Below are 27,288 nucleotides of genomic sequence, written 5' to 3'. Positions count from 1 at the left end.
TGGCTGCTCTGTGATCATCTGACCACAGCATCCAACACCACATAGAATTATGTGGTTCAAGGGAAGGTGAAACAGCTTGAGAAATCAATCAATCAATCAATCAATCAATCAATGTTTACTTATATAGCCCTTAATCACAAATGTCTCGAAGGGCTGCGCAAGCCACAACGACATCCTCGGCTCAGATCTCACAGCAGGGCAAGAAAAAACTCAACCCAACCGGTGCAATGGATGTGGAGTGGAACTAGTTAATATTGTGAGAGTCCAGTCCATAGTGGATCTAGTTAATAGTGTGAGAGTCCAGTCCATAGTGGATCTAGTTAATAGTGTGAGAGTCCAGTCCATAGTGGATCTAACATAATAGTGTGAGAGTCCAGTCCATAGTGGATCTAACATAATAGTGTGAGAGTCCAGTCCATAGTGGATCTAGTTAATAGTGTGAGAGTCCAGTCCATAGTGGATCTAGTTAATAGTGTGAGAGTCCAGTCCATAGTGGATCTAGTTAATAGTGTGAGAGTCCAGTCCATAGTGGATCTAACATAATAGCGTGAGAGTCCAGTCCATAGTGGATCTAGTTAAAAGTGGGAGAGTCCAGTCCATAGTGGATCTAGTTAATAGTGTGAGAGTCCAGTCCATAGTGGATCTAGTTAATAGTGTGAGAGTCCAGTCCATAGTGGATCTAGTTAATAGCGTGAGAGTCCAGTCCATAGTGGATCTAGTTAAAAGTGGGAGAGTCCAGTCCATAGTGGATCTAGTTAATAGTGTGAGAGTCCAGTCCATAGTGGATCTAGTTAATAGTGGGAGAGTCCAGTCCATAGTGGATCTAGTTAATAGTGTGAGAGTCCATTCCATAGTGGATCTAGTTAATAGTGTAAGAGTCCAGTCCATAGTGGATCTAGTTAATAGTGTGAGAGTCCAGTCCATAGTGGATCTAACAATAGTGTGAGAGTCTAGTCCATAGTGGAACTAGTTAATAGTGTGAGAGTCCAGTCCATAGTGGATCTAACATAATAGTGTGAGAGTCTAGTCCATAGTGGAACTAGTTAATAGTGTGAGAGTCCAGTCTATAGTGGATGTAACATAATAGTGTGAGAGTCCAGTCTATAGTGGATCTAGTTAATAGTGTGAGAGTCCAGTCCATAGTGGATCTAACATAATAGTGTGAGAGTCCAGTTCATAGTGGATCTAGTTAATAGTGTGAGAGTCCAGTCCATAGTGGATTTAGTTAATAGTGTGAGAGTCCAGTCCATAGTGGATCTAGTTAATAGTTTGAGAGTCCAGTCCATAGTGGATCTAGTTAATAGTGTGAGAGTCCAGTCCATAGTGGATCTAATTAATAGTTTGAGAGTCCAGTCCATAGTGGATCTAGTTAATAGTGTGAGAGTCCAGTCCATAGTGGAAATAACATAATAGTGTGAGAGTCCAGTCCATAGTGGATCTAACATAATAGTGTGAGAGTCCAGTCCATAGTGGATCTAACATAATAGTGTCCGAGTCCAGTCCATAGTGGATCTAACATAATAGTGTTCGAGTCCAGTCCATAGTGGATCTAACATAATAGTGTTCGAGTCCAGTCCATAGTGGATCTAACATAATAGTGTGAGAGTCCAGTCCATAGTGGATGTAACATAATAGTGTGAGAGTCCAGTCCATAGTGGATGTAACATAATAGTGTGAGAGTCCAGTCTATAGTGGATCTAGTTAATAGTGTGAGAGTCCAGTCCATAGTGGATCTAACATAATAGTGTGAGAGTCCAGTTCATAGTGGATCTAGTTAATAGTGTGAGAGTCCAGTCCATAGTGGATTTAGTTAATAGTGTGAGAGTCCAGTCCATAGTGGATCTAGTTAATAGTTTGAGAGGCCAGTCCATAGTGGATCTAGTTAATAGTGTGAGAGTCCAGTCCATAGTGGAAATAACATAATAGTGTGAGAGTCCAGTCCATAGTGGATCTAACATAATAGTGTGAGAGTCCAGTCCATAGTGGATCTAACATAATAGTGTCCGAGTCCAGTCCATAGTGGATCTAACATAATAGTGTTCGAGTCCAGTCCATAGTGGATCTAACATAATAGTGTTCGAGTCCAGACCATAGTGGATCTAACATAATAGTGTGTGAGTCCAGTCCATAGTGGATCTAACATAATAGTGTGAGAGTCCAGTCCATAGTGGATCTAACATAATAGTGTGAGAGTCCAGTCTATAGTGGATGTAACATAATAGTGTGAGAGTCCAGTCCATAGCGGATCTAGTTAATAGTGTGAGAGTCCAGTCCATAGTGGATCTAACATAATAGTGTGAGAGTCCAGTTCATAGTGGATCTAGTTAATAGTGTGAGAGTCCAGTCCATAGTGGATTTAGTTAATAGTGTGAGAGTCCAGTCCATAGTGGATCTAGTTAATAGTTTGAGAGTCCAGTCCATAGTGGATCTAGTTAATAGTGTGAGAGTCCAGTCCATAGTGGAAATAACATAATAGTGTGAGAGTCCAGTCCATAGTGGATCTAACATAATAGTGTTCGAGTCCAGTCCATAGTGGATCTAACATAATAGTGTTCGAGTCCAGTCCATAGTGGATCTAACATAATAGTGTTCGAGTCCAGACCATAGTGGATCTAACATAATAGTGTGTGAGTCCAGTACATAGTGGATCTAACATAATAGTGTGAGAGTCCAGTCCATAGTGAATCTAACATGGTAAATGGTAAATGGGTTGTACTTGTATAGCACTTTTCTACCTTTTTAAGGAACTCAAAGCGCTTTGACACTATTTCCACATTCACCCATTCACACACACACATTCACACACTGATGGTGAACATAATAGTTGCCCGAATTCTTACCATAAATTGGGTTTATTTGAAACGTCTTGCTATAATATTGTTTTTTACATGCAGGAAATAATGCAAAGTACATACAAATGATGAATTAAATGGATACATTTAACACCATTTTTACCTTTATTAAATACTCTTGTTGGCAAAAGACGCCGTGAAGCGAAGAAACAGCCAGGTAGACGCCAGCTTCGTACTACTGCTTTCTTGAATTCAATATTATTTTTCACCTTCTTTATTAAAGTGCTGGCAATCAAAACTTTGTTTGACACCATGGTGCATTATTTTGCAGTCATACTAAAAAAAAAAAGCACCAACATGTAGAATTCTTTGTTTAAACACTCGTTTCTGTAAAAATTATATGTGGGAAATGCGATGATTTGGCCGTGTAATAACCGAAACAATACACCAAAACCGAGCAAAATTCTGTGAATATTTTTGTTGAAATGCGTATCATATGAAAAGTTTTGGAAATGAAAATTGAGATACCACTGAATTAGTTCACTAAGTGGTCTAACCAACTTGTGGAATAATCAAGATGTCTTTTAGTATGAAGAGTTTAGTTGAGATTATGGTTTCAGCCAAAACTAATATTGAAATATCCGACTGGACACAAGCAGTGTGACCCAGAGACCAGGCTGTCAGAGCCACTCTGAATTGCACATTCCTATTTGGAGAGTTGTGATGGAGTGTTCTGCCATTCAGCTATGCTGCCTGAATCAACCCCTATCCCCCGCACCCCCCTGGAAGATGTCAGTGAATGTAGCGTGGTGGTACCTTATCTCCACAGATGCCACTCATTGGGAACATCAAAAGGAGCTTTGGTATGAGCGCAGAAGAGGATTGTGTAACGTCCTGGATGGGGGAGCGGGTGGATGGCACGCATGTCTCCACCGCTCATCAACGATGCTAACAGCACATTTCATCACACTTAAAACATTAAAACATCCTTTTTATTACTTGTAGAATGTCTTTGGAATTATCCTGCTTCTGAAAAAAAAAAAAGTCCTTTTGAAGATTTTAATTTGATCCTCATGGTACTTTTTTCGTAAATTTCCTGAATAGATTTGTGTATCCGGTTCTCGCCAAGAGTTTAGACACACTTTTCCATGTTACTGAATGAGGATGTGCCAGTAACATTATTTTGAACCTCAATCTATATACTACTTAGGGTGACAAAGGGGTGGTAAATTTCCGGTAAATTTGGAAATTTACCACAGGAAGTTAAGCTCGGGAAGTTTGGAAATATTTAAAATTTTTTGATTATTTAAAGTTGGACACCGTCCATGGGAATACATGGGAATTAATGGGGAATTACAATAATGATATATTATCGGGCACTTGTCTATATGCTGCTGCATCTTTGTGGCATTTTTGACGTAGCTCTTTGCACAGTATTTGCAAATCTACACAGCCTTTCCGCCTACATTGGTTGGGGTCAATGAATCAATCAATGTTTATTTATATAGCCCTAAATCACAAGTGTCTCAAAGGGCTGCACAAGCCACAACGACATCCTCGGTACAGAGCCCGCATACAGGCAAGGAAAAACTCACCCCAGTGGGACGTCGGTGAATGACTATGAGAAACCTTGGAGAGGACCGCATATGTGGGTAACCCCCCCCCCCCCCCTCTAGGGGAGACCGAAAGCAATGGATGTCGAGTGGGTCTGACATAATATTGTGAAAGTCCAGTCCACAGTGGATCCAACACATCAGCGAGAGTCCAGTTCATAGTGGGGCCAGCAGGAAACCATCCCGAGCGGAGACGGGTCAGCAGCGCAGAGATGTCCCCAACCGATGCACAGGCTAGTGGTCCACCCGGGGTCCCGACTCTGGACAGCCAGCACTTCATCCACCGGACCTATGCAACTCCCCCTCGCAAGGGACAGGGGAGAAGAGGAGAGAAGAAAAGAAACGGCAGATCAACTGGTCTAAAAAGGGGGGTCTATTTAAAGGCTAGATTATACAAATGAGTTTTAAGATGAGACTTAAATGCTTCTACTGAGGTAGCATCTCTAACTATTACCGGGAGGGCATTCCAGAGTACTGGAGCCCGAATAGAAAACGCTCTATAGCCCGCAGACTTTTTTTTTGGCTCTGGGAATCACTAATAAGCCGGAGTTCTTTGAACGCAGATTTCTTGTCGGGACATATGGTACAATACAATCAGCGAGATAGGCTGGAGCTAAACCGTGTAGTATTTTATACGTAAGTAGTAAAACCTTAAAGTCGCATCTTAAGTGCACAGGAAGCCAGTGCAGGTGAGCCAGTATAGGCGTAATATGATCAAACTTTCTTGTTTTTGTCAAAAGTCTTGCAGCCGCGTTTTGTACCAACTGTAATCTTTTAATGCTAAAGTGAAATGTCTCCACACATCAGATGGTGTACGTGGCATTATTCTGTTTGTATTTATTTATTCTTGTAAAACACTAATGCAATGCCACACACAGATATAAATAGTCAGCTAAACAATTGGAGTAGTCTTTAAAAATATTTTACTGATAGACAAATGAATAGAAATAGGCTAGATGAATAAATGAACACTCAATCAGCATGCTAAACCAAACTATAACCTACATTCTTGTATGACAACAGAATGGCTAGCAGAACAGAAGGCAGAAATAAATCCTTTTGATTTAGTATTTGCTAGGTGAACTTTACACATCACAAAAAAGGTAAATTTGGATTGCTAACGTTGTTAGCATAAATGAATGGGATTTAACATAGATACGGCGTGGCGAAGTTGGGAGAGTGGCCGTGCCAGCAATCTGAGGGCTACTGGTTCAATCGCCACCTTCTACCATCCTAGTCACGTCCGTTGTGTCCTTGAGCAAGACAATTCACCCTTGCTCCTGATGGGTCCTGGTTAGCGCCTTGCATGGCAGCTCCCGCCATCAGTGTGTGAATGTGTGTATGCATGGGTGAATGTGGAAATAGTGTCAAAGCGCTTTGAGTTCCTTAAAAAAGGTAGAAAGGCGCTATACAAGTACAACCCATTTACCATTTACCATAGAGAAAATTTGCATCACATCTAACGGAGAAATATAGTAACAAGCAATTACACCTGTATTAAACTTAAATACCATAGATCAAATATATTTACCCCAGTTATATCATCTACACTTACCTGACTGGATGAAGTCCTTGGGCTCAAATACTAGTGTGGCCTCAATAGCCCTGCTGTAGTGTGTAGCATGCTGGGAATTATCTGCACATGTGATGGAGGAATGCACCGTGAAGGGTTGAAATTCTACTGAATTTGCATTAAATCAGGTTGTTTTAGCTAATAATCATGCTGCAAGATCTAACATGTTGCATTCAATGTTTATTCCCATTAATTTCCCATATATTCCCGTTAATTCCCATGGAAAGTTTCCAACTTTGAATATTCCCGGAATTTTGCAACCCTAATACTACTTGAAGCTAAAATGTACTGTTTGTGTGTGTGTGTGTGTGTGTGTGTGTGTGTGTGTGTGTGTGTGTGTGTGTTTGTGTGTGTTTAGGGTGTGAACTTGGGCAGTTCCGCTGTGGGACGGGCCGATGCATCCCATGGGACTGGTACTGTGACGGGACATCGGACTGTTCGGATGACTCTGATGAACATGACTGCCGTAAGTTGCCCACCATACACACTCACAACCTAGCAAAGTTGAAATCATATTTTTTGATAGACTTGAATGAAATGTTGCTTTCCAGCTTGAAATGATTCAGCAGGATCATTTCATAGGCGATCATACTTAGTAATTGGTGATATTTGTTGTATTTTTGCATGTATGTGGAAAATTATCCTTTCCATTCTTCCCTCCAGCTCAGATAACATGTGATGAAAGTCACTTCCAGTGTCTTAGTGATGGTGAGTGCATCCCAGATGTGTGGGTGTGCGATGATGAGGAAGACTGTGAAGATGGTTCAGACGAGCGGCAAAACTGCCGTAAGTACATTGTGCAGTATCGATTATTACTTCTGCCAAGTGGTTATGTAATCCTTGGGTTTTTTGGTCTGGTAATTAGTTAGCAACATAACTCAAAAAGTGAAGTGTGGAATTTCAGGGAACTTTCAGAAAAGGTCCGAAATGGAATAGGAACCAGAGAATTTCTACTACGTTACCTTACATTTACATTACAAGGTTCAACTTATTTCTGTGTGCGTATGCTAGCAGCCCTGACCCCGCCTCTACCCTTGGCGACAAAGAAAATGGATTACTGACAAGATGTTTCACTCTGTTGTATTTCAGCAACCTGAGATACCGAGTTCTTTTCTAGTTATAATTGTAGTCGTAATCTCAATTCAACTCAATGAAAACTACTCTCGTCACTATTATTATTTCATATTTAATGTCAAGGTAAAACATTTTTTAGCTCACTAAATAGTTAACATAGTCATGAATAAAGTCAGACAAAGCAATATCTTCACGAGTCAAATACAAAAGCCAAAAGCAGTGAAGTTGTCACGATGTGTAAATGGTAAATAAAAAGAGTGTACATCGATTTGCAAATCCTTTTCAACTTATATTCAATTGAATAGACTGCAAAGACAAGATATTTCATGTTCACACTGAGAAACTTAACATTTTTTTGCATTTGGAATTTGATGTCTGCAACATGTTTCAAAAGAGCTGGCACAAGTGGCAAAGAAGAGTGATAAAGTTGAGGAATGCTCATCAAAGACTTATTTGGAACATCCCACAGGTGAACAGGCTAATTGGAAACAGGTGGGTGCCATGATTGGGTACAAAAGCAGCTTCCATGAAATGCTCAGTCATTCACAAACAAGGATGGGGCGAGGGTCACCACTTTGTCAACAAACGCCTGAGCAAATTGTTTAAGAACAACATTTCTCAAGCAGCTATTGCAAGGAATTTAGGGATTTCACCATCTACGCTCCGTAATATCATCAAAAGGTTCAGAGAATCTGGAGAAATCACTGCCTGTGACCTTCGACCCCTCAGGTGGTACTGCATCAAAAACCGACATCAGTGTGTAAAGGATATCACAACATGGGCTCAGGAACACTTCAGAAAACCACTGTCAGTAACTACAGTTGGTCGCTACATCTGTAAGTGCAAGTTAAAACTCTACTATGCAAAGCCAAAGCCATTCATCAACAACACCCAGAAACGGCGCAGGCTTCGCTGGGCCTGAGCTCATCTAAGATGGACTGATGCAAAAGGGAAAAGTGTTCTGTGGTCTGACGAGTCCACATTTCAAATTGTTTTTAGAAGTTATTGTGGAATTGTCCCCCAAAAAAAGACTAGGTAAAAATGCCTTTAGTGTGTAAAATGAAGTGGCAGGAATGTTTAGGATAAACCTAGAGCCGCCACTTGCTGCGGAAGCTAACAACACCAACGGCTTCACTTAGCTGCCAAGCAACGATGAGCACGACAAGAAGTCGCCAACACAATACAGCGTTACCAGAGGTAGAACCGGACTTAAAAGCGTTAGTAGGAACCCTACAAAACGATGTAAATGAGACACGAAGCGATGGCAACAATATCCAGGAATCGCAGATCTCCAAAAACAGATGATCAAAGACAGAAAATAATCTCGTAATGATATGATGGAATTTAGAAAGTTCAGAGAAGAAATGAAGATTCTTAGTGATGGAGTGACAAGAACCAGACGACATGGACGCTGCTTCAACAGAGCAACAAGTGGTCATTTTTCTGCAATCAAAGGGAATTGATGTGGATGTTAACACCACTGATGCGTGCATTCTACTGAACAGAAGAGGTAACAACACCACGCCAGTCATCATCGTGAAGCTCGGCAACAAGAAATCCAAAATGGCATTGCTGACACAGGGGAAAAAGCTGAAGAGCACAAATGTGTACATGAAGGAGAACCTCACTAAACGCATTGCTGAAATTGGCAAGAAAGCTCGCGACTTGAGGAAACGAGGGAAAATTGAGGGAACATGGAGCGCCAACTGCAAAATCTACATCAAACTGAAGGGGGGTCCAGAAGCAAGAATACTAGTTGTCAAAGACATCAAGGATTTGGACCAATATAGAACTCCCAGAGCAACCACAACAATAACAACGATAATGGAGTCTGACGGAAAACAAACATCGATAGTCAACTACAAATTTACAACGCTCGAAGGGATTACTGAACAAGAAGATCTGTACTCAAGTGCACATTCATCCACACTTGTAGACATTCATAGGGCAACACAAAAGATTGCTGAACAGGAATATATGGAACTGAAAACCTTCAGCAGCATAGATCACAATAGTCCGGAATTAGATGAGGATGTAGAGCCAGATACAAATGTTCTCTTTCACACCAGGAATAATTGTTCTTATTATACAGACGAACAATATAACGGAAACATTAAAATCGATTATTCATTTAAACAGCAGACGTTTGTATGCAAACTACAATAACATGAAGCATTTTTTGGAACTATTCAATGAACATTGATGAAATGTTCAGGAGATGTCCAGAAAAACAATTCCTCTTATCTACTCCAGTCACACTCCTCACGTATGCTTTCTCCTTTTTCCCTTTACTGCCTTGCACGCCCTGCTCTCTGGACCCGCGCTTTGCTGACAATTAGGGGAGATGTAGTTCATTTTAAACTGGCAAACGCAAAAGCGCCAGAAAAAACTACACTCACTAAGTTTTTTCATACCGTCAGACGTCATGACATTATTGTGATGATTTTGAAACTGCAAGACTGCGGTACCTACAGTGCTGTTACACCCACAACAACGGCGTGGCGAAGTTGGTAGAGTGGCTGTGCCAGCAATCGGAGTGTTGCTGGTTACTGGGGTTCAATTCCCACCTTCTACCTTCCTAGTCACGTCCGTTGTGTCCTTGGGCAAGACACTTCACCCTTTGCCTCTGATGGCTGCTGGTTAGCGCCTTGCATGGCAGCTCCCGCCATCAGTGTGTGAATGTGTGTGTGAATGGGTGAATGTGGAAATACTGTCAAAGCGCTTTGAGTACCTTGAAGGTAGAAAAGCGCTATACAAGTATAACCCATTTATCATTTATTTAACAATTACCTTATGATGTTCAACTTGTCTCTGTGTGTGTGTTTGCTTGTGGCCTGGGCCCCGCCTCCACCCACAGAGACAAAGGGAGTGGATTCACTCTGTTTATTTCAGCAATTAGAGATACTGTAGGTCTGCGCTCTCTGAGTGCTTTTCTGGGGATTATTCTAGTTAGAATCTCAATTCAACTCATTAAAAACTACTCCCTTCACTATCATTATTTTATAATTCAATTCAATTTTCAATTCAATGGTTTTTATTTGCATACGCTTGTTCAAATTGTTCAAATGCACACTTGTGCATACACTTTTTTTCTTTCTTTTTTCTTTTCCTTTTCTATTTAATGTCATTGTAACATTTTCTAGCTCACTAAATAGTTAACACGGTCATTAATAAAGTCACACATTAAAACAGAAGAAATATGTGAAAGTCAAAGATGATGTATTATATATGACAGAGGCACCCTGCTGTCATGATCATCCATCCATCCATCTTCTTCCGCTTATCCGAGGTCGGGTTGCGGGGGCAGCAGCCTAAGCAGGGAAGCCCAGACTTCCCTCTCCCCAGCCACTTCGTCCAGCTCTTCCCGGGGGATCCCGAGGCGTTCCCAGGCCAGCCGGGAGACATGGTCTTCCCAACGTGTCCTGGGTGGCATCCTGACCAGATGCCCGAACCACCTCATCTGGCTCCTCTCCATGTGGAGGAGCAGCGGCTTTACTTTGAGCTCCCCCCGGATGGCAGAGCTTCTCACCCCATCTCTAAGGGAGAGCCCCGCCACCCGGCGGAGGAAACTCATTTCGGCCGCTTGTACCCGTGATCTTGTCCTTTCGGTCATAACCCAAAGCTCATGACAATGTTTGTCAAATATCATTTATTTAATACGATTGCTTCAGTGTTTTGGGGAATCTGCTGTAAAAATGTTAGTCGCTCTTTAGTCTGGAACTTAACTCCACGCTCTGATATTCACAGTCTGGATTTAGCCACTGTGTGTTGTCTATGACCATGCATTTGTGCTTTAATTTCTTGATGCCGCTCCTGTATCGGCTGCTCCTCATGAAGTAGCTGTGACTATTTTCTGTAGAATGTGCTTGTAAAACATATCTAATGTGTCCCCAGCTGGGAGGACATGCACCAGTGGACAATTCAGCTGTAACAACGGGGCGTGCGTGCCGGCCGAGTACCGGTGCGACCATCTGTCTGACTGCACGGACGGCTCTGACGAGAGAAACTGCAGTAAGTCTTCTCCCAAAGTGGTTTATTTGAACTTCTGTGGCATCGGAATCAATTTCTTGAGATTAAGAGGCTCGCTGACGGCCCACAATATGCTTCTTGTTGTCAGAGGTTGATTGCAGATTCCTCCGTGGATTAGTCCAGCTGAAGTTCAACTGCTATGCAGCTATTGTCCCGCTCTCAAAGCACCACACTCTATAGGAATCTCACAATTGCAAGAATGCGGCTGCAAATGCTGTCGCTACAGTTAAATTGTCCCGGCTTATCCCTCACATGCGCCAAGCTTTTCACTCCTTGTTGGGCTGTCAGGCTGACGTGTGCATTATGTTGCTCAGATGATGATCTAATCTTTCAGATTACCCAGAGTGCATAGATCTTAGATGTGCTAATGGCGCCTGTTACAAGCGGACTCAGCGCTGTGACCACATACTCGACTGTCGGGACGGCTCTGACGAGACAAATTGCAGTAAGTCCATTCTGGACCTTCATGTTGGAATCATGGCGGTAAAAAGTGAAAGGTTACACTTGACTAGATATCTCTTTCTCTGTTTTCTTTAGCACAGCACTGCAATGCAGGTCTGTTTCCATGCCATAATGGGATGTGTGTCCCTCAGCGTTACTTCTGTGACCATGATGACGACTGTGGGGATCGAAGCGATGAGCTCAACTGCAGTATGCCAGCGCTTCTACTTTCTACCTTCATCCTCAGATCACTTCTTTTGTAATAGTCCTCTTTATTTACAGCCTATCCTTCATGCAGGGGCGATTACTTCACCTGCCCCAGTGGCCGCTGTATTCACCAAGTATGGCTTTGTGACGGAGAGGACGACTGTGAGGACAACGCAGATGAAAAAGGCTGCGGTACGGATATACGGTGCATTCGGAAAGTATTCACAGCGCTTCACTGTTTCCAAATTTTGTTATGTCACAGCTTTATTCCAAAATGGAATACATTCTGTTATGTGCTCATAATTCTCCACACAATACCCCATAATGACAATGTGAAAAGGTTTTGAATTTAGTTTTTAGCTAATTAATTAAAAATAAAAACCTATGAATCAAATGTACATAAGTATTCACAGCATTTGCTGAATACTTAGTTGATGCACCTTTTGCAGCAGTTACAGCCTCAAGTCTTTTTGAATACGATGCACAAGCTTGGCACACCTATCTTCAGGCAGTTTCGCCCATTCCTATTTGCCCTTTCCTCTTTGCAGCACCTCTCACGCTCCATCACGTTGGATGAGAGGTGTTGTTTTTCATCCAGGATGTCTCTGTATATGGTTGCATTCCTCTTTCTCTCTGTCCTGACTGGCTTCTCAGTTCCTTCCGCTGAAAACCATCCCCACAGCATGATGCTGCCACCACCATGCTTCACTGTAGGGATGGTATTGGCCTGATGGGTGGTGCCTGGTTTCCTCCAAACATGGTGCATGGTATTCACGCCAAATAGTTCAATCTTTGTCTCAACAGATCAGAGAATGTTGTTTCTCATGATCTGTTAGTCTTTCAGGCGCATTTGGCAAACTTTTTTACAAAGAAATGGCTTCCGTCTGGCCACTATATCATATAGACCTGATTAGTGAATTGTTGCAGGGATGGTTGTCCTTCTGGAAGGTTCTCCTCTCTCCACAGAGGAATGTTGTAGCTCTGATAGAGTGACCATCAGGTTCTTGGTCACCTCTCTGACTAGACTAAGATGAATGCAGAAATGTACAGAGACTTCCTGGATAAAGACTAACATCCAACCTGATGGAGCTTGAGAGGTGCTGCCAAGAGGAATGGGCAAAACTGCCCAAAGATAGGTGTGCCAAGCTTGTGGCAATGTATTCAAAAAGACTTGAGGCTGTAATTGCTGCATCAACAAAGTATTTAGCAAACGTAAATTTTTAATTTTTTTATTTTGAATAAATTTGCAATAAAAAAAAATTGTCATTATAAGGTATTATGTGTAGACTTTCGAGGGCAAAATGTGCTTTTGGAATAAGACTGTAACATAAAAAAATATGGAATAAGAGAAGCGGTGTGAATACTTTCTGGATGCACAGTGCAGTGGATGCACAATGCACTATAGAGACAACAATGTTAATGGTTTTGTTTGTTTCGGACATGTTTAACAAGTTACATAGAGGAACGTCACATGTTTATGGTTGCACAATTCAACATGTCCAAAAAGGAGTAGGTAGAAGCAGAGCTAATTTAATCCTACTCCCTTCTCCATGTCTCAGAAATTACAGGTAATCTGTTCACTTCCTATGTTTAAATAATACCAGTCGTAAATTAAGAAAGTGATAAAGAATGTGCTTTGCACACTCTTGGCATTCTCTCCATGAGCTTCAAGCACACCTGTGAAGTGAAAACCATTTCAGGTGACTACCTCTTGAAGCTCATTGAGAGAATGCCAAGAGTGTGCAAAGCAGTAATCAGAGCAAAGGGTGTCTATTTTGAAGAAACTAGAATATAAAACATGTTTTCAGTTATTCAACCTTTTTTGTTAAGTACATGTGTTCATTCATAGTTTTGATGTGACAATCTACAATGTAAATAGTCATGAAAATAAAGAAAACACATTGAACACATCAGTGCCATTGTCCGCATGCCAAGATTATATGAAAATAATACTTTATCTTATCATTTCTTCTGTTTTCTCAAACTCAGCTGGCTTCATACAGAGCTCCCCCCTCTGTCTGATAGCTTTACTTAATGTCCAAATACGTACAGCCGCCTCGCTGTGATGTCACAACGTAGCCAGAGTGCAAAACAATGCGGGCAGAGGCATCCAAAGCTGCGTTCGAGGTCACGCCAAAATGCATGAAACTTATGGTTTGATGCTCTGGCAATGTTTAACACGAGTATCCGACATAGTAACAACATTTCAGAAAACACTAATGATAATTTTCAATCCTCTTTATAGCCCAAGCCCTTCTTGATTGCTGTGCCCCAATCATTGATTATTTGCTCCTTAACATGCGCCTAGTTCAATCTTACTATTAGAAACAAATTTCTTTGGCACAAAAAAGGAAACACTTTAACAGTTTGTGGGCGTACATGTGGCCTTTTTTATGTGAGAGGTGCTGGCTAGAAGGTGTTTTTTTCTTGTGCTCCTCTGAGTGTATCATTCAAGTGTTCGAATGGCTCTTTGTTGCATATGATTGTGCAACCCCCCTCGCTCTTTCCTAGCAAAGGGCTTTAGAATTCATCCACATGGCTGTGAAGAGTGTGTTTTTAGAGGATGGGCTCTAGAAGCCCCCTATGACCCTCCTCACACTCCCTTCCGCTGCCCTGCATTCATTTAAAGTGACAGTCCTTGTCACAATTGTATAAAGACATTGCTTGTCTTACACTATGTTGCATGCCTATTGTATGATGATGTGTAGATGCCTGTACTGGCAACAGGTGATGAGTTTATTTTGATATCAATAGACAATGCACGGCAGGAGTGTCACCCAGGAGAATGGCCATGTCCGTCCTCTGGTGCGTGCATTCCTATGGATCAGCTGTGTGATGGCACGACGCACTGTCCTGATGGAGAGGATGAAACCAACGCCACTGCTGGACACAACTGCAGTTAGTTCCAGTCTATCTGAAAGTTTTTATTATTGTTCACATGGGCTAATTTTCATTGTTCTTTTATTTTCTCAGGTATTTGGAGTTGTTCCTCTCTGAGTTGTGAACATCGCTGCCATCCCTCTCCTCAGGGAGGAACCTGTTCCTGTCCTTCCGGATACATTGTCAGCAGCAATGACAGCCGCTCATGTATAGGTACATCATTCCTCCATACAGTAAATATAACCGAGTGCCTTATGATAAAATGGTTGTGACACTTTCTTTCTATTCAAGACTTTGATGAGTGCTCAATGTGGGGCGTGTGTGACCACCTGTGCGAAGACCGCGTGGGTTCCCATCATTGCAGCTGCAGGGAGGGTTACATCCTGGAGCAGCACAGATACTGTCGAGCCGATCCATCCAGTAAGTGCCATGTTTCTTCTCTGTCTGTCATACAGTGATCTCACGTTTTTACATCTCTCAATCAACCTTCTAAACCAGTGGTCCCCAACCACCGGTCCGTGACGCATTTGCTACCGGGCCACACAGAGACATTAAATCATTTATAACCGACCGCATTTTCTCCTACTTAACTTTGGCCAGTCCCACCGAACACACCAATAAGCTTGTTCATAGATGTATTATAAAACTCCTGATAGGAAGTCGCCATTTACTATATTTGTTACATCTTTGTTACATGGGACAATGCACATTAATAAACATATCAAATGTAAAAGGGCCAAATCGTAGCCAAGAGCGAGGTTCCATCTGCAGGTTGATGACCTAAGATCAGAGCAGATCAGGAACAAAGTGACCATAGTAGTTCAAATGCGTAAGGCAGATGGAGAAGTGCTAAATTGTTGCATATAATAATTGTGCTGAAGGAAAAAAATACAGATCTCCTTTGGCCTAGTAAGTTAAAGTGCTGGTATGATTGCACATCGTCCTATTACATAAATAGTTAGCAATAACGGATGTATTTACGCATGCAACATTGGACCAAAAAGCTAATATTAGTGTATCTACGTATGAAATATTTCACAAAATATGAATACATCACTTTTAGAATGGAAATTGTAATCCACAGAAATCTATTGTAACTAATGTCAAGTATTTCTAGCTTTCTTATATATCCATGCTCTTATCCTTGAATGTGATGTATCACCTATAACCCATCAGATACTAAAGCCAAAACAAAGCCTACTATTAGCAAAAATGAGCAAAAAACAAAAGTCTATGGAGAGCTTTTTTGCAAAGGGAAAAGGTCAGGGGCTCCCGCTCATTGAATGTTATGGTGAGTTTTTTCATGTATTCATTTTTCATGCACTTATTTGCTAAATGTATCTGCCAAACGTGGAAGGCCGGTCCGTGAAAATAATGCCTACATTAAACTGGTCCCTGGTGCAAAAAAGGTTTTGGACCCTTGCTCTAAACAATGCTCATTAGCATTAAACCCTTTCCTGTCGACGACCCCCAGGGCTGCTTTGCCGAGCGACTGCACTCCTTCCTGGTGCATTGTTGCATGTAGATTGTTGTTTTAGTCAACATCTCTTGGCTTTGTGACGTGGGAAGGCTGACCTCTTTGGCTTCTGCCTCAGTGAGAGGAGTTTGCTTTGGTAGTGAGTGGAAAGCACTTCACCTTTTTGCGGTGGTGTGCCGTCAGGACCAGCAAGGCCTTCTCTGCTGGCCTATCATAACCACAAATCATGATCATAATTAAAGATAAAAGTACATTTTAATTGACTTTCCCTAACTATCTAAAAGTATTCATATTCTCTTCATGTCATATTATGCTCCTTCCTTGTTTTTAGGTTAGAGTTTGTATCCAATCAGAATTCAGCTAGCTTATGTTGCCATGCTGTACCAAATCTGCCTTCAGAATCAATGTGTGTGCACTGTAAGTGAACGGGCACATACAGTTGATAGATAATTGCCATAGCCAATCAGATCAGGAGTTGTTGTCAGTAAGGCCTTCTAGCTGGCCTCACCTTGAACGTGACATTTACGCCTCCTGTGATTGGATACTCACTGGGATTGTTAGCGGATGAATTTGAGAACACATACAGTTGATAGACAGTTGCGATAGCCAATCAGATCACAAGTTGTTGACAGTAGCCTATCTAGGTAGCCTGATGTTAACGAGACTGTGATTGGATACTCACTTGTCACTCCAAGGTGAGTATCCATTCACAAGCTGCAATTTACTCAGAATCAGAATCAGAATCGTTTTATTGCTATTGTTTGAGAACGGGTTCACAAACTAGGAATTTTTCTTGGTGCAAACGTGCGACATAAAACACATATAACACATATTTGGTATAAAAAAGAGCTGTGACTGAGCTATCAGATAGACTTAGAAGGGATTCAAGGAATTCAAGGAGCTGCTGTTAGGAGTTATTGTTCATTTGCCTGGTGGCCGAGGGGAAAAAACTGTTCAGGTGGCGGGAGGTGTGGGTCTGGATGGAGCGTAGTCTCCTGCCTGAGGGGAGAGGGGAGAATAGTGTGTGTCCAGGGTGAGAAGAGTCAGCTGTGATCCGACCCACACGCCTCCTGGTCCTGGAGGGGAACAAGTCCTGGAGGGATGGGAGCTTGCAGCCAATCACCTTCTCAGCAGCACGTACGATGTGCTGGAGTCTATTCTTATCCTGGACTGTGGCGCCGGGGAACCACACTGTGATGGAGGAGGTCAGGATGGACTCTATGATGGCTGAGTAAAACTGCACCAGCATCTCTGTCGGCACCTTAAGTTTCCTCAGCTGCCGCAGGAAGTACATCCTCTGCTGGGCCTTCTTGATGAGGGAGCTGATGGTCAGCTCCCACTTGAGGTCCTGGGTGATGGTGGTGCCGAAGAAACGGAAGGAGTCCACAATGGGGACGGGGGTGGGAGAGTCAATCAGGGTGAGGGGGGATGGTGGGGCTGTGACTTTCCTGAAGTCCATGATTATCTCCACTGTTTTCTGGGCGTTCAGCTCCAGGTTGTTGAGGCTGCACCAGGACGTCAGCCGGTCCACCTCTCTCCTGTAGGCGGACTCATCGCCATTCGAGATGAGCCCGATGAGGGTGGTGTCATCCGCAAACTTGAGCAGTTTTACGGATTGGTGACTGGAGGTGCAGCAGTTTGTATACAGGGAGAAGAGCCAGGGGGAGAGTACACAGCCCTGAGGAGTACCAGTGTTTGTGGTTCGACTGTCCGAGACAATCTTCCCCAGCCGTACGTGCTGTCTTCGGTCTGTCAGGAAGTCATTAATCCAACTGCAGAGGGAGTTGGGCACGCTGAGCTGGTAGAGCTTGTCTCGTAGCAGTCCAGGGAGGATGGTGTTGAAGGCAGAGCTGAAGTCCACAAACAGGATCCTAGCGTAGGTTCCTGGGGAGTCCAGATGCTCCAGGATGAAGTGGAGGGCCAGGTTCACTGCATCATCCACAGACCTGTTGGCTCTGTAGGCGAACTGCAGTGGGTCAAGGAGGGGGGCGGTGATGTCCTTGAGGTGGGGCAGGACCAAGCGCTCAAAGGACTTCATGACCACAGACGTCAGCGCGACCGGCCTGTAGTCATTTAGTCCTGTGATCCGTGCTTTCTTGGGGACAGGGACAATGGTAGAGGTCTTAAAGCAGGACGGCATGCGGCATAGCTCCAGAGAGGTGTTAAAAATGTCAGTGAAGACAGGAGCCAGCTGGTCGGCACAGTGTCTGAGAGTGGAGGGGGAGACACCATCCGGCCCGGGGGCCTTCCGCGTATTCAGCTTCAAGAACTGCCGGCATACATCCTCTTCTTTGATGGAGAGGGTCTTTACAGTCTTATGATGTTTTTGGAGTCCTATAACTCCTTTAATGATGTGCTGGCATTGGTGGGAAGGGTGATGGTGGGGGGAGCATGGCTTTGATGAGCTGAAGGCCGTTCATGACGACAGTAATGTGTGTTGAGGCCCTGAGCGAGAGTCCAGTCATTCAGGGCCTGGGGGGTTTTGGGCTTATAGTTCGTAAGGGCCCTTAGACCTCTCCAAACTGCCGCAGAATCATTGGAGCGGAACTGTTCCTGTAGACGGTTAGAGTACACAGATTTAGCTTTCTCCACTTCCCTGGTGAAGTGGTACTTCGCTTCTCTCTATGTACTTCGGTCCCCGCTTCTCCACGCAGCCTCCTTCTTCTTGCGCAGCTGTCGGAGCTTGGGTGTGAACCAGGGCTTGTCGTTGTTATAACAAACCCTGGTGCGCACTGAAGCCGGAAGTGTTTTTTAACCCCGCAAAAAAGGAGAAAAAAACGTTGATTAGGTGGCAGATATATATTTGCAAGGCCATTTTCAAGAAGAATATTTAAAGAGAATCTACATCTTGTGAGACGAAGTCGGCCAACCCCGGAAGCTATCCCAGCTGTCCCAGCGATGAAATGGGGAAAAGCCCGCCACTTCCACTAGAATTAAACGACTACCATCGGTACCACTGGCTTATACGGCGTCAAATAGGTGCTATAAATTGTGAGTTCAAATATTTTATTTCTGTATTTTTTTTAATATTTAAGATGTTTTTTGCCATTTTAATTTTGACAGTACCACATAAGATATGTTTTAATTGCTGATGCGGGTTTATTGATTTTTAAATGCACCAGAAAATAACCCGTTTTGTACAATGTCCAGTAGTGCGTAGATGTGTTTCTGTATAGTATTTCTCCAGCAATGGTCATGTGGTGACATCAATGATGGTATTTTGAGTCGGACGTCACTGAAGGCCTAGGTGGGAAACACACGGCCCGCCACTGCCTTTGTGAGGCAGTGATCTAAAATATTTTGAAGGTTTAGATGCACAAAATGCAATCAACTGCACACTGTAAAAAATCCAAATAGAAATACAGTATTTCTTCCTCACATACTTTGTTTTTTGGTCAATGATTTTAATTTACTTCCCCTGCAGCCGGAGTCCCGTCGTTGGTGTTTTCTAATGGCAGAGACCTGCTAATCGGTGACATCCACGGCAACAGTCTGCACACTTTGGTGCAGTCACCAAACAGAGGGGTTCCAGTAGGAGTGGACTTTCATTTTCATCTCCATATGATTTTCTGGACTGACACCATTCAGAATAAGGTACTTATACATTACAATAACACATTTTAATCCCCAAGCAGGTTTGGTCCAGTTTCAAGTAGAGATGTGAATGTAACAGTGAATGTAAGAATATAAAAGTATAATCGCCTCATTATATTATTACCTATGCATTTGGTTATTTGATTTTTGTACGTACAAATTGATGGATAACTTGCTTTGAAATCGTAAGTCAAAGTGACAAGCAGATATTTAAGTATTTAAGTGTTTTTTTTTTTTCACAAACTATCATATGGTATATAATACTTAGAGGTGCTAAAAAATGTTTATTTTTTTTATCACATTCGAATCCTGAATTTTTAATTCATTTTCAAAAATCTATTTTTTTTTTTTTTTTGATGAATTAATTAAAAAATAGATTTTTTTTAGGCCATCTCTATGTGCACATATGTGTCATACGTCAGCAACCAAAAGGAAGTTTTGTAACTTGTAAGCTGTTTTCGTAAGGTGTTATTATTATACACAATAATACATTGCAAAACTCAGTTTGAATCAAGAATCGTCTTGAATCGAGTATCGATTATGAATCAAATCCTCACCCCGATAATCGGAATTGAATGGCGAGATGCCCAAAGATTCACACCAATAACAATTGAATATTTGTATATATATCAAAGTGTAAAACCTGAAATTTCATGTAATACATACATTGTTTTCTGTCAAAATGGAAACAATGAAAACATTTAGTAAGAAGGATGAAGTACCCACATTATCTCCAGGCTTTGGCAGGCCACATTAAATGATGTGTGAGGCCGGATCTGGCCCCCGGGCCTTGAGTTTGACCCCTGTGGTTTAGACGTATCAGAAAAAAATGATGCCGTAGCTAATGATTGCTGTTGGCTTAACCTCAGGCTGCAGAGACTGTAAGCGAAGTGCAGATAGGAAGGTCTTTCAATTAGGATTAGGCAGGTAAAAATCAAAGGACACATCATGAACATTAGTCCTGACAGATAAACGGACCAGTGTCGCAAGGCAGGCGACACCCTCCTTATTAGTGATCAGAGGCAGGTAAGTCCCCTGATCACAAACAAGAGAAAGTGTGGAGAACATTGCTCAGGAAACAGTGATGAAGTAACTGCAAGACATAGCCAAAACAGGAAGTGGAACAAAAATGACATCTGTAGCCTGGAAAAAAGCACTAAACACAGAAAAAGAACACAAAACCCTCAAAACTGTCATGCAGATCATGACACAGACGAGCACAATTTCAGCAAGATTGCTTTAAAAACATGGTGGCATCATCGCAAGGAAGGCGACTTAGAAACAAACTGTCCATTTTCAGATTATTCTAAAACACTATCTGTATTCCAGGTGTAGTTGTTATATGGCCACCACTGTTGAATGTGCCAGTTAATGTATGTCTGTGTTAAAAAGTAATTACAATACAATCAGCGCCATTTCACACTTTCATTTTAAAACTACTTTTGTATTCTATGTTCTGCATCTTCCATTGTAGATGCAGATTCCATTGTTTCTTAGTTGAAGGAGCTTGACAATAGCATACTCTTTCTACCTGCAATTTAAATCTTTGCCTGAGAGGCAATTAATGATATGTTGATGAAATAGTTATGTTGGATAGGAGTTATCGCTTGAAATATCTGACACAATAATTAAATGATGGCTGTTGGCCCCCGGGCATGGGGATCATAATGAAGGAGAAGCACTGTAAGGGCAAAGCCATAAGTATAATCTTTAGACCTATCTGATAAGGCAGCTATGACGGCCACATACCAGGGTGCACTTTTTGTAAGACGAGCTTGCTAAAAGTAATCATGCTGTATTTGTTTTCAGTGGCACCGTCCCTCTCTTTGCCCTGCCAAAAATGTTCCCCTGTCTCTCTGATGGTGCATCTTTTAAAGGGGATCTTTGTCAAATTAAAGAGCTGAATGATTAAAGTAGGCAGGGTGCAATCAGGGCATGTGAATGCAACCAGAGAGGTTAGACGACCACATCTACAGTTTCTCTTTAACCAGGTCAGTCGGTTGCCAAAAACCAAGGCTCTACTAATTAGCTGCAAGATATTAATAAGAAAAACTGTAATATGACTTCATGGAGTGTTATCAGATGGATTAATTCCCTTTCTTAATAATATTTGCCCATTATTTGTGCAAGCAGTGACCACCTAAGAGCTAATTGAACACCGACAATGCCATCTTTTGTGCGCAGGTGTTTTCTGTGGACATGGACGGCTCCAATAAGCAGGTGGTTTTAAATGTATCAGTTGACTACCCTGAGAACCTGGCGGTGGACTGGGTGAACAATAAACTGTATGTGGTGGAGGCCAGTGTCAACAGGATTGACATGGTGGATTTGGATGGAAGTAACCGGGTCACGCTCATCACCGAGAACCTCGGAAACCCGAGAGGACTGGCGCTGGACCCTACTGTCGGGTAAGCACCTCATGCCATTCACCGTGCCAACATACACTGTCTGTTTTGTGCTCCACTGGCACAGTGTGTGTGTGTGTGTGAGATTAGCAGATTGCCTGCAGTGGATTAGCCAGCAGCAATGTGAGTGATGACCCTAATTGTAATCCAATTCAAGGGAGGGGAGAGCCAGGTGGCTACAACTAAATTGCTTCTTTCAAATTATTTTGAGGTTGAGATGCACAACTACCAACCTGGGACTATAATACAATTACTGTATATTAAAATGTTTTAAAGGGGTCATGTCATGATTGTTTTTCTACATGTAAAACACTTATATCTAGTCTATATAACATAACATGTAATTGTGGTTATTTGGTCAAAATGTTGCATGCATTACGGTTTACAGACCATCTTTAAGCCGCTTTGACCGTCTCTTCAGGATGCACCGTCAGCCATGTTGTAGTTGTCAGTGCTTCCATATAGAGTCTATAGAATACGGGTGCCCACACTTTTTCTGCAGTCCAATTGACCAAGTGGAAGGGATCTACCTCATTCATATACAGTATATCATTTATATTAATGTATTTATGAAAGAGAGGTTAAGAAGTGTTTAATGATAATACAAGTTTCCTTCATAAAGACAAGAATATAAGTTGGTATGATTGTGATGACTTGCGTTGATTGGAATCAGACAGTAGTGATGATAACCTCCACTTTTTCAAATGGAGGAAAAAAAAAGTCCTCCTTTCTGTCCAATACCACATGAAAGTTTGTCCAGCTTCCATACTCCTTTTTATACACTTTACAAGAAATACATTGACGGCGAACTCCGTAGCTTGCTAGCTTTCTGAGACTCATATTTTGTTAGCGCAGGCAGGATGAAGCAGCGCTCTTATTGTGATGACAGGAACTGTGCGGTTGGTCTTTAGAGCTTTGACGGCAGGTACGGCGCGACAGTCTGTTGAAATAAAAAGTGTTTCTGGCCTTCCTGTTGGTCGTTTTTTCTTAATAATGATCTGCCAGCAGCCAGCGCCATCCCACAAGACCCTCGGATGTTGTTAATGTCAATCAAGTGACCAAAGTCACGTCTTGGTGAAGATTGATGATCGCTAATCTTTCAGTCTATTTTTTTAACGCCTGGCTGGCATTAGAACTGACTGACACACCCTCCTGATGGGTCGTGGTTAGGGCCTTGCATGGCAGCTCCCGCCATCAGTATGTGTGTGTGAATGAGTGAATGTGGAAATAGTGTCAAAGCGCTTTGAGTACCTTGAAAGTAGAAAAGTGTTATACAAGTATAACCCATTTACAAACCCCAAAAGCAGTGAAGTTGTCACGTTGTGTAAATGGTAAATAAAAAGAGAATACAATGATTTGCAAATCCTTTTCAACTTATATTCAATTGAATAGACTGCAAAGACAATATATTTCATGTTCACACTGAGAAACATTATTTTTTGTAAATATTAGCTCAGTTCAGTTCAGTTCAGTTCAGTTTCAGTTTATTTGGAACATGCATACACTACAATGTAATTCATCACATATTTCTAGTTGTTTCATTACAGCACGTCCGAAAAGGAGTAGAAAGAAGCTGATCTTATTTCATTTGGAATTTGATGCAAAGACTTATTTGGAACATCCCACAGGTGAACAGGCTAATTGGGAACAGGTGGGTGCCATTAATGCTAAAAGGTACATACAGCTTTTGGAGCAACATATGTTGCCATCCAAGCAACGTTATCATGCTTATTTCAGCAAGACAATGCCAAGCCACGTGTTACAACAGCGTGGCTTCATAGTAAAAGAGTGCGGGTACTAGACTGGCCTGCCTGTAGTCCAGACATTGAAAATTAGTGGTGCAGTATGAAGGCTAAAATATGGGAAGGGAGACTGTTGAACAACTTAAGCTGTACATCAAGCAAGAATGGGAAAGAATTCCACTTCAAAAATGTGTCTCCTCAGTTCCCAAACCATTACTGAGTGTTGTTAAAAGGAAAGGCCATGTAACACAGTGGTAAAAATGCCTTTTTTGCAATGTGTTGCTGCCATTAAAGTATAAGTTCATGATTATTTGCCAAAAAAAAAAAAAGTTTCTCAGTGTGAACATGAAATATCTTGTCTTTGCAGTCTATTCAATTGAATATAAGTTGAAAAGGATTTGCAAATCATTGTATTCTCTTTTTATTTACCATTTACACAACGTGACAACTTCAGTGGTTTGGGGCTTTGTACATATCATGAATGTGCCTGTTACTAAATTACGTACATACTTAGACAAGGTATATAAAACATTGTTGCAGGTTATTTTAGAGGACTTTATAGGTGGAAATAATTGAATCCCCATTACCTGCATTGTTAAATGACTTGCTAGTGTTTATTTTAGAGAGAAAGTCATGTGTTCTTGTCCCACAGAGATTGTGAGTGATTGGCAAAATTCCTAAAAAAAATGCGCACTGTGTTGTGGCAAATGTGTCATTTTCTTTGTGTACATAGAAAGTGTATTATAAGTTGAAAAAGATTTGCAAATCATTGCATTTTGTTTTTATTTACCATTTACACAACGTGCCAACTTCACTGGTTTTGGGTTTTGTACATCATAAGTGTTATTTATTTTTGGTTAGCTGTACATTTAACTGAAATGTCCCCTCCACAGCTATATGTTCTTCTCAGATTGGGAGGCCCTCAATGGACAACCAGGTCTTGAACGTGCTTATATGGATGGAACCAACCGTTATGGGATCATCAGGAGTAAACTGGGCTGGCCAGCTGGCATCACAGTGGACATTGAGGCCAAGCGTATTTACTGGGTGGATAGTCGCTATGATTACATTGAAACTGCAACCTATGATGGGCTTCATAGGTAAATGACATATTTTTTCATTAATTAATTAATTTCCTCATTATATTTTTTATATAAATATGTTTTTAAATAGGCAGTGCATAAATATTCAATTAATTGTATGCTTTATGGGATATCTTAATGCATACTTTTTCAACCAATCTTTAAATATTGAAGGTTTACAGCATTATGTAATATCTGAGTAAGAACTCAATTTATTTTGACGGTGACATCCATCCCAAGATAGCCAATGTCATGTCTTCTCTTCCTGTCCCAATTGTTAAAGTATCTATTTAAGACGTTCAGGAAATCTATATTACTAAACCAGACTGTAGGTATGTAACAATAGCAACATTTTATATCATTGTTATTGTGATCAAAATTACCACGGTTATCATTATTACCACGTTATTGTTAAATGTGACCAAAAATTACTCACACTTTTACTCTTTTAACCAATTTTTAAATACTGTATACAAACACACATGACACACACTACTTTCCTTGGTAGAAGAAACATTACAAATTGTTTAGCAGCCACTATAAGCGGTAGAAAATGGATTGATGGATTATTTGAGTGTTTAAATATGTTTATCTTTTTCCGTTTTAATTTTTCAAAAGTTTTACAGTGCTTTTTGATGATAAAAACACAACAGGGGTTGCACATCTTGTTTAGGTGACATCACACAGGCTTTTTTCCTGTTGTTTACATGTCGGACGTCCGTGTATGGAGCAAGCACAGTCTGTCGGTTTAATAAGCATTTGAATACCTTAATTGCTTAGACAATAATGTGTTTGAATACATTTAGTTTGGAGTGTGACGTTTGTCATTTGTAAGTTCATTAATTTGTTTTCAACTGAATTCAAGTACTTTATTTAGCCGTCAGTTTAGAGAGCATAGAAAAAAGGCACAATAACAAACATCAATTACACACCCACACAAACATTAAGCAACACGACGCCGATATCATGAAAGAATAAATATACAATAAATCTTTTGGATAGCTAAATTCCTCAGAATTAGAGTCCCTTAATCCTCAATCAATGATACAATAATATACAGAGAGTTTATATTGATAAAATACTAGTAGTTAATCAATATTACAATACATACACGGTAGTACCTCAACTTACAAACTTAATTGGTTCTTTAACAGAGCTCATAACTGAAAACACTCATATTTCAAATCAGCGTCTCCCACTGAAATGAATCAAAATCAATTTAATTGGTGCTTGCCCCCCCACAGAACAGCACACTTTTAACATGTAAAATGCTTTTTAAATAGAAAAATAAACTTTTGGATAAGAAATTCTTAAGGAAAAACAATACAATAGACTACAAACAACTTTGCTAGTTTTATGAAGTAAGGTAATAATAATTTACAATATTTACCGAGGACAGTGGACTTCCAGCTGCTTCTCTATCAAACACACCATCAGCAGCTTTTCCATATTTTAGATCTTATTTTAACATCCTTGGCTGGCTTGGACTTATTCTGCTTCAGTATGCTGCAGACTAGCAGTGCTACACTTGAATTGCTTTGACAAGTTACGTCATGTTTTTGATGAGTTCTTTCTTTCATTCAATGAATATCATCCACTTCTTTTCAGCACTGTCCTTCACACTAAATTTCTCCCTTAACCTGGTTGGAAAACAATGTAATGTCTATTTCTAGCTATAACCAAACGCTAGCAAATTAGACCAGATGTTTTGGGCGGATTACCTGCAAAGTTTATTGAAATGCGGTTAGAAATCACCATTGTATGATCATTTTAATTTGAAAGGGTAATACTAACGCTCTGTAATCGTTTCAGCCCCACAAGACTGCAAAGAAAAAGTGCTCGCATTCAAATCTTTAACTACTATGATTGTTGCTCTTATACCAAGCAAGTATCCTACTGATTTTGTTCCCAAATGCTTATGTCCACTAACAGGAAGACTGTTGTTCATGGAGGGGCTGTGGTCCCACACCCGTTTGGGATCAGCCTGTTTGAGCACAGTGTATATTTCACCGACTGGACAAAGATGGCAGTGATGAAAGCAAACAAATTCACAGACACACGTCCTCAGGTGGTCTACACCACGTCGCAGACGCCGCACGGTGTGGCAGTGATACATCCTTTTAAACAGCCACTTGGTACAGTCACCCTCAATTCTTCAATTGTGTCTTGATGATGATTGATGCAAACTTTCTTTTCTTGTTATATTTTCAGTGGCAAACCCTTGCAGTGAGAGCAAAGGTGGGTGTGATCAAATATGCGTTTTGAGTCACAGGAGTGACAATGGAGGGTTAGGCTATCGCTGCAAGTGTCGCATCGGCTACGACCTACAAACCGATGGCAAGAGATGTTTGGGTATGAAAACCTGTTTTTATATAATAT

The 27,288-nt window shown here is 41.3% G+C and overlaps 1 protein-coding gene across 1 annotated transcript in view; it reads left to right on the top strand.

Moving 5' to 3' along the window:
- lrp2a (low density lipoprotein receptor-related protein 2a) overlaps positions 1-27,288 on the top strand; it is a 139,042-nt gene that overhangs the window by 9,471 nt on the left and 102,283 nt on the right. Inside the window, exons 2-15 of the mRNA XM_062069846.1 lie at positions 6,337-6,444; positions 6,642-6,764; positions 10,947-11,063; positions 11,416-11,526; positions 11,619-11,732; positions 11,805-11,921; positions 14,484-14,627; positions 14,703-14,822; positions 14,901-15,029; positions 19,511-19,680; positions 21,865-22,088; positions 24,721-24,927; positions 26,842-27,044; positions 27,121-27,261. Of these exons, the coding sequence (XP_061925830.1) occupies positions 6,337-6,444; positions 6,642-6,764; positions 10,947-11,063; positions 11,416-11,526; positions 11,619-11,732; positions 11,805-11,921; positions 14,484-14,627; positions 14,703-14,822; positions 14,901-15,029; positions 19,511-19,680; positions 21,865-22,088; positions 24,721-24,927; positions 26,842-27,044; positions 27,121-27,261 (2,028 nt within the window). The remainder of the gene's footprint in view (positions 1-6,336; positions 6,445-6,641; positions 6,765-10,946; positions 11,064-11,415; positions 11,527-11,618; positions 11,733-11,804; positions 11,922-14,483; positions 14,628-14,702; positions 14,823-14,900; positions 15,030-19,510; positions 19,681-21,864; positions 22,089-24,720; positions 24,928-26,841; positions 27,045-27,120; positions 27,262-27,288) is intronic.

Source organism: Entelurus aequoreus, linkage group LG14, assembly GCF_033978785.1.
Source record: "Entelurus aequoreus isolate RoL-2023_Sb linkage group LG14, RoL_Eaeq_v1.1, whole genome shotgun sequence".
In the NCBI taxonomy this organism is placed as follows: domain Eukaryota; kingdom Metazoa; phylum Chordata; class Actinopteri; order Syngnathiformes; family Syngnathidae; genus Entelurus; species Entelurus aequoreus.
Note: the sequence above shows the minus strand (reverse complement) of the source record. Positions and strands in the feature narration are given on the sequence as shown.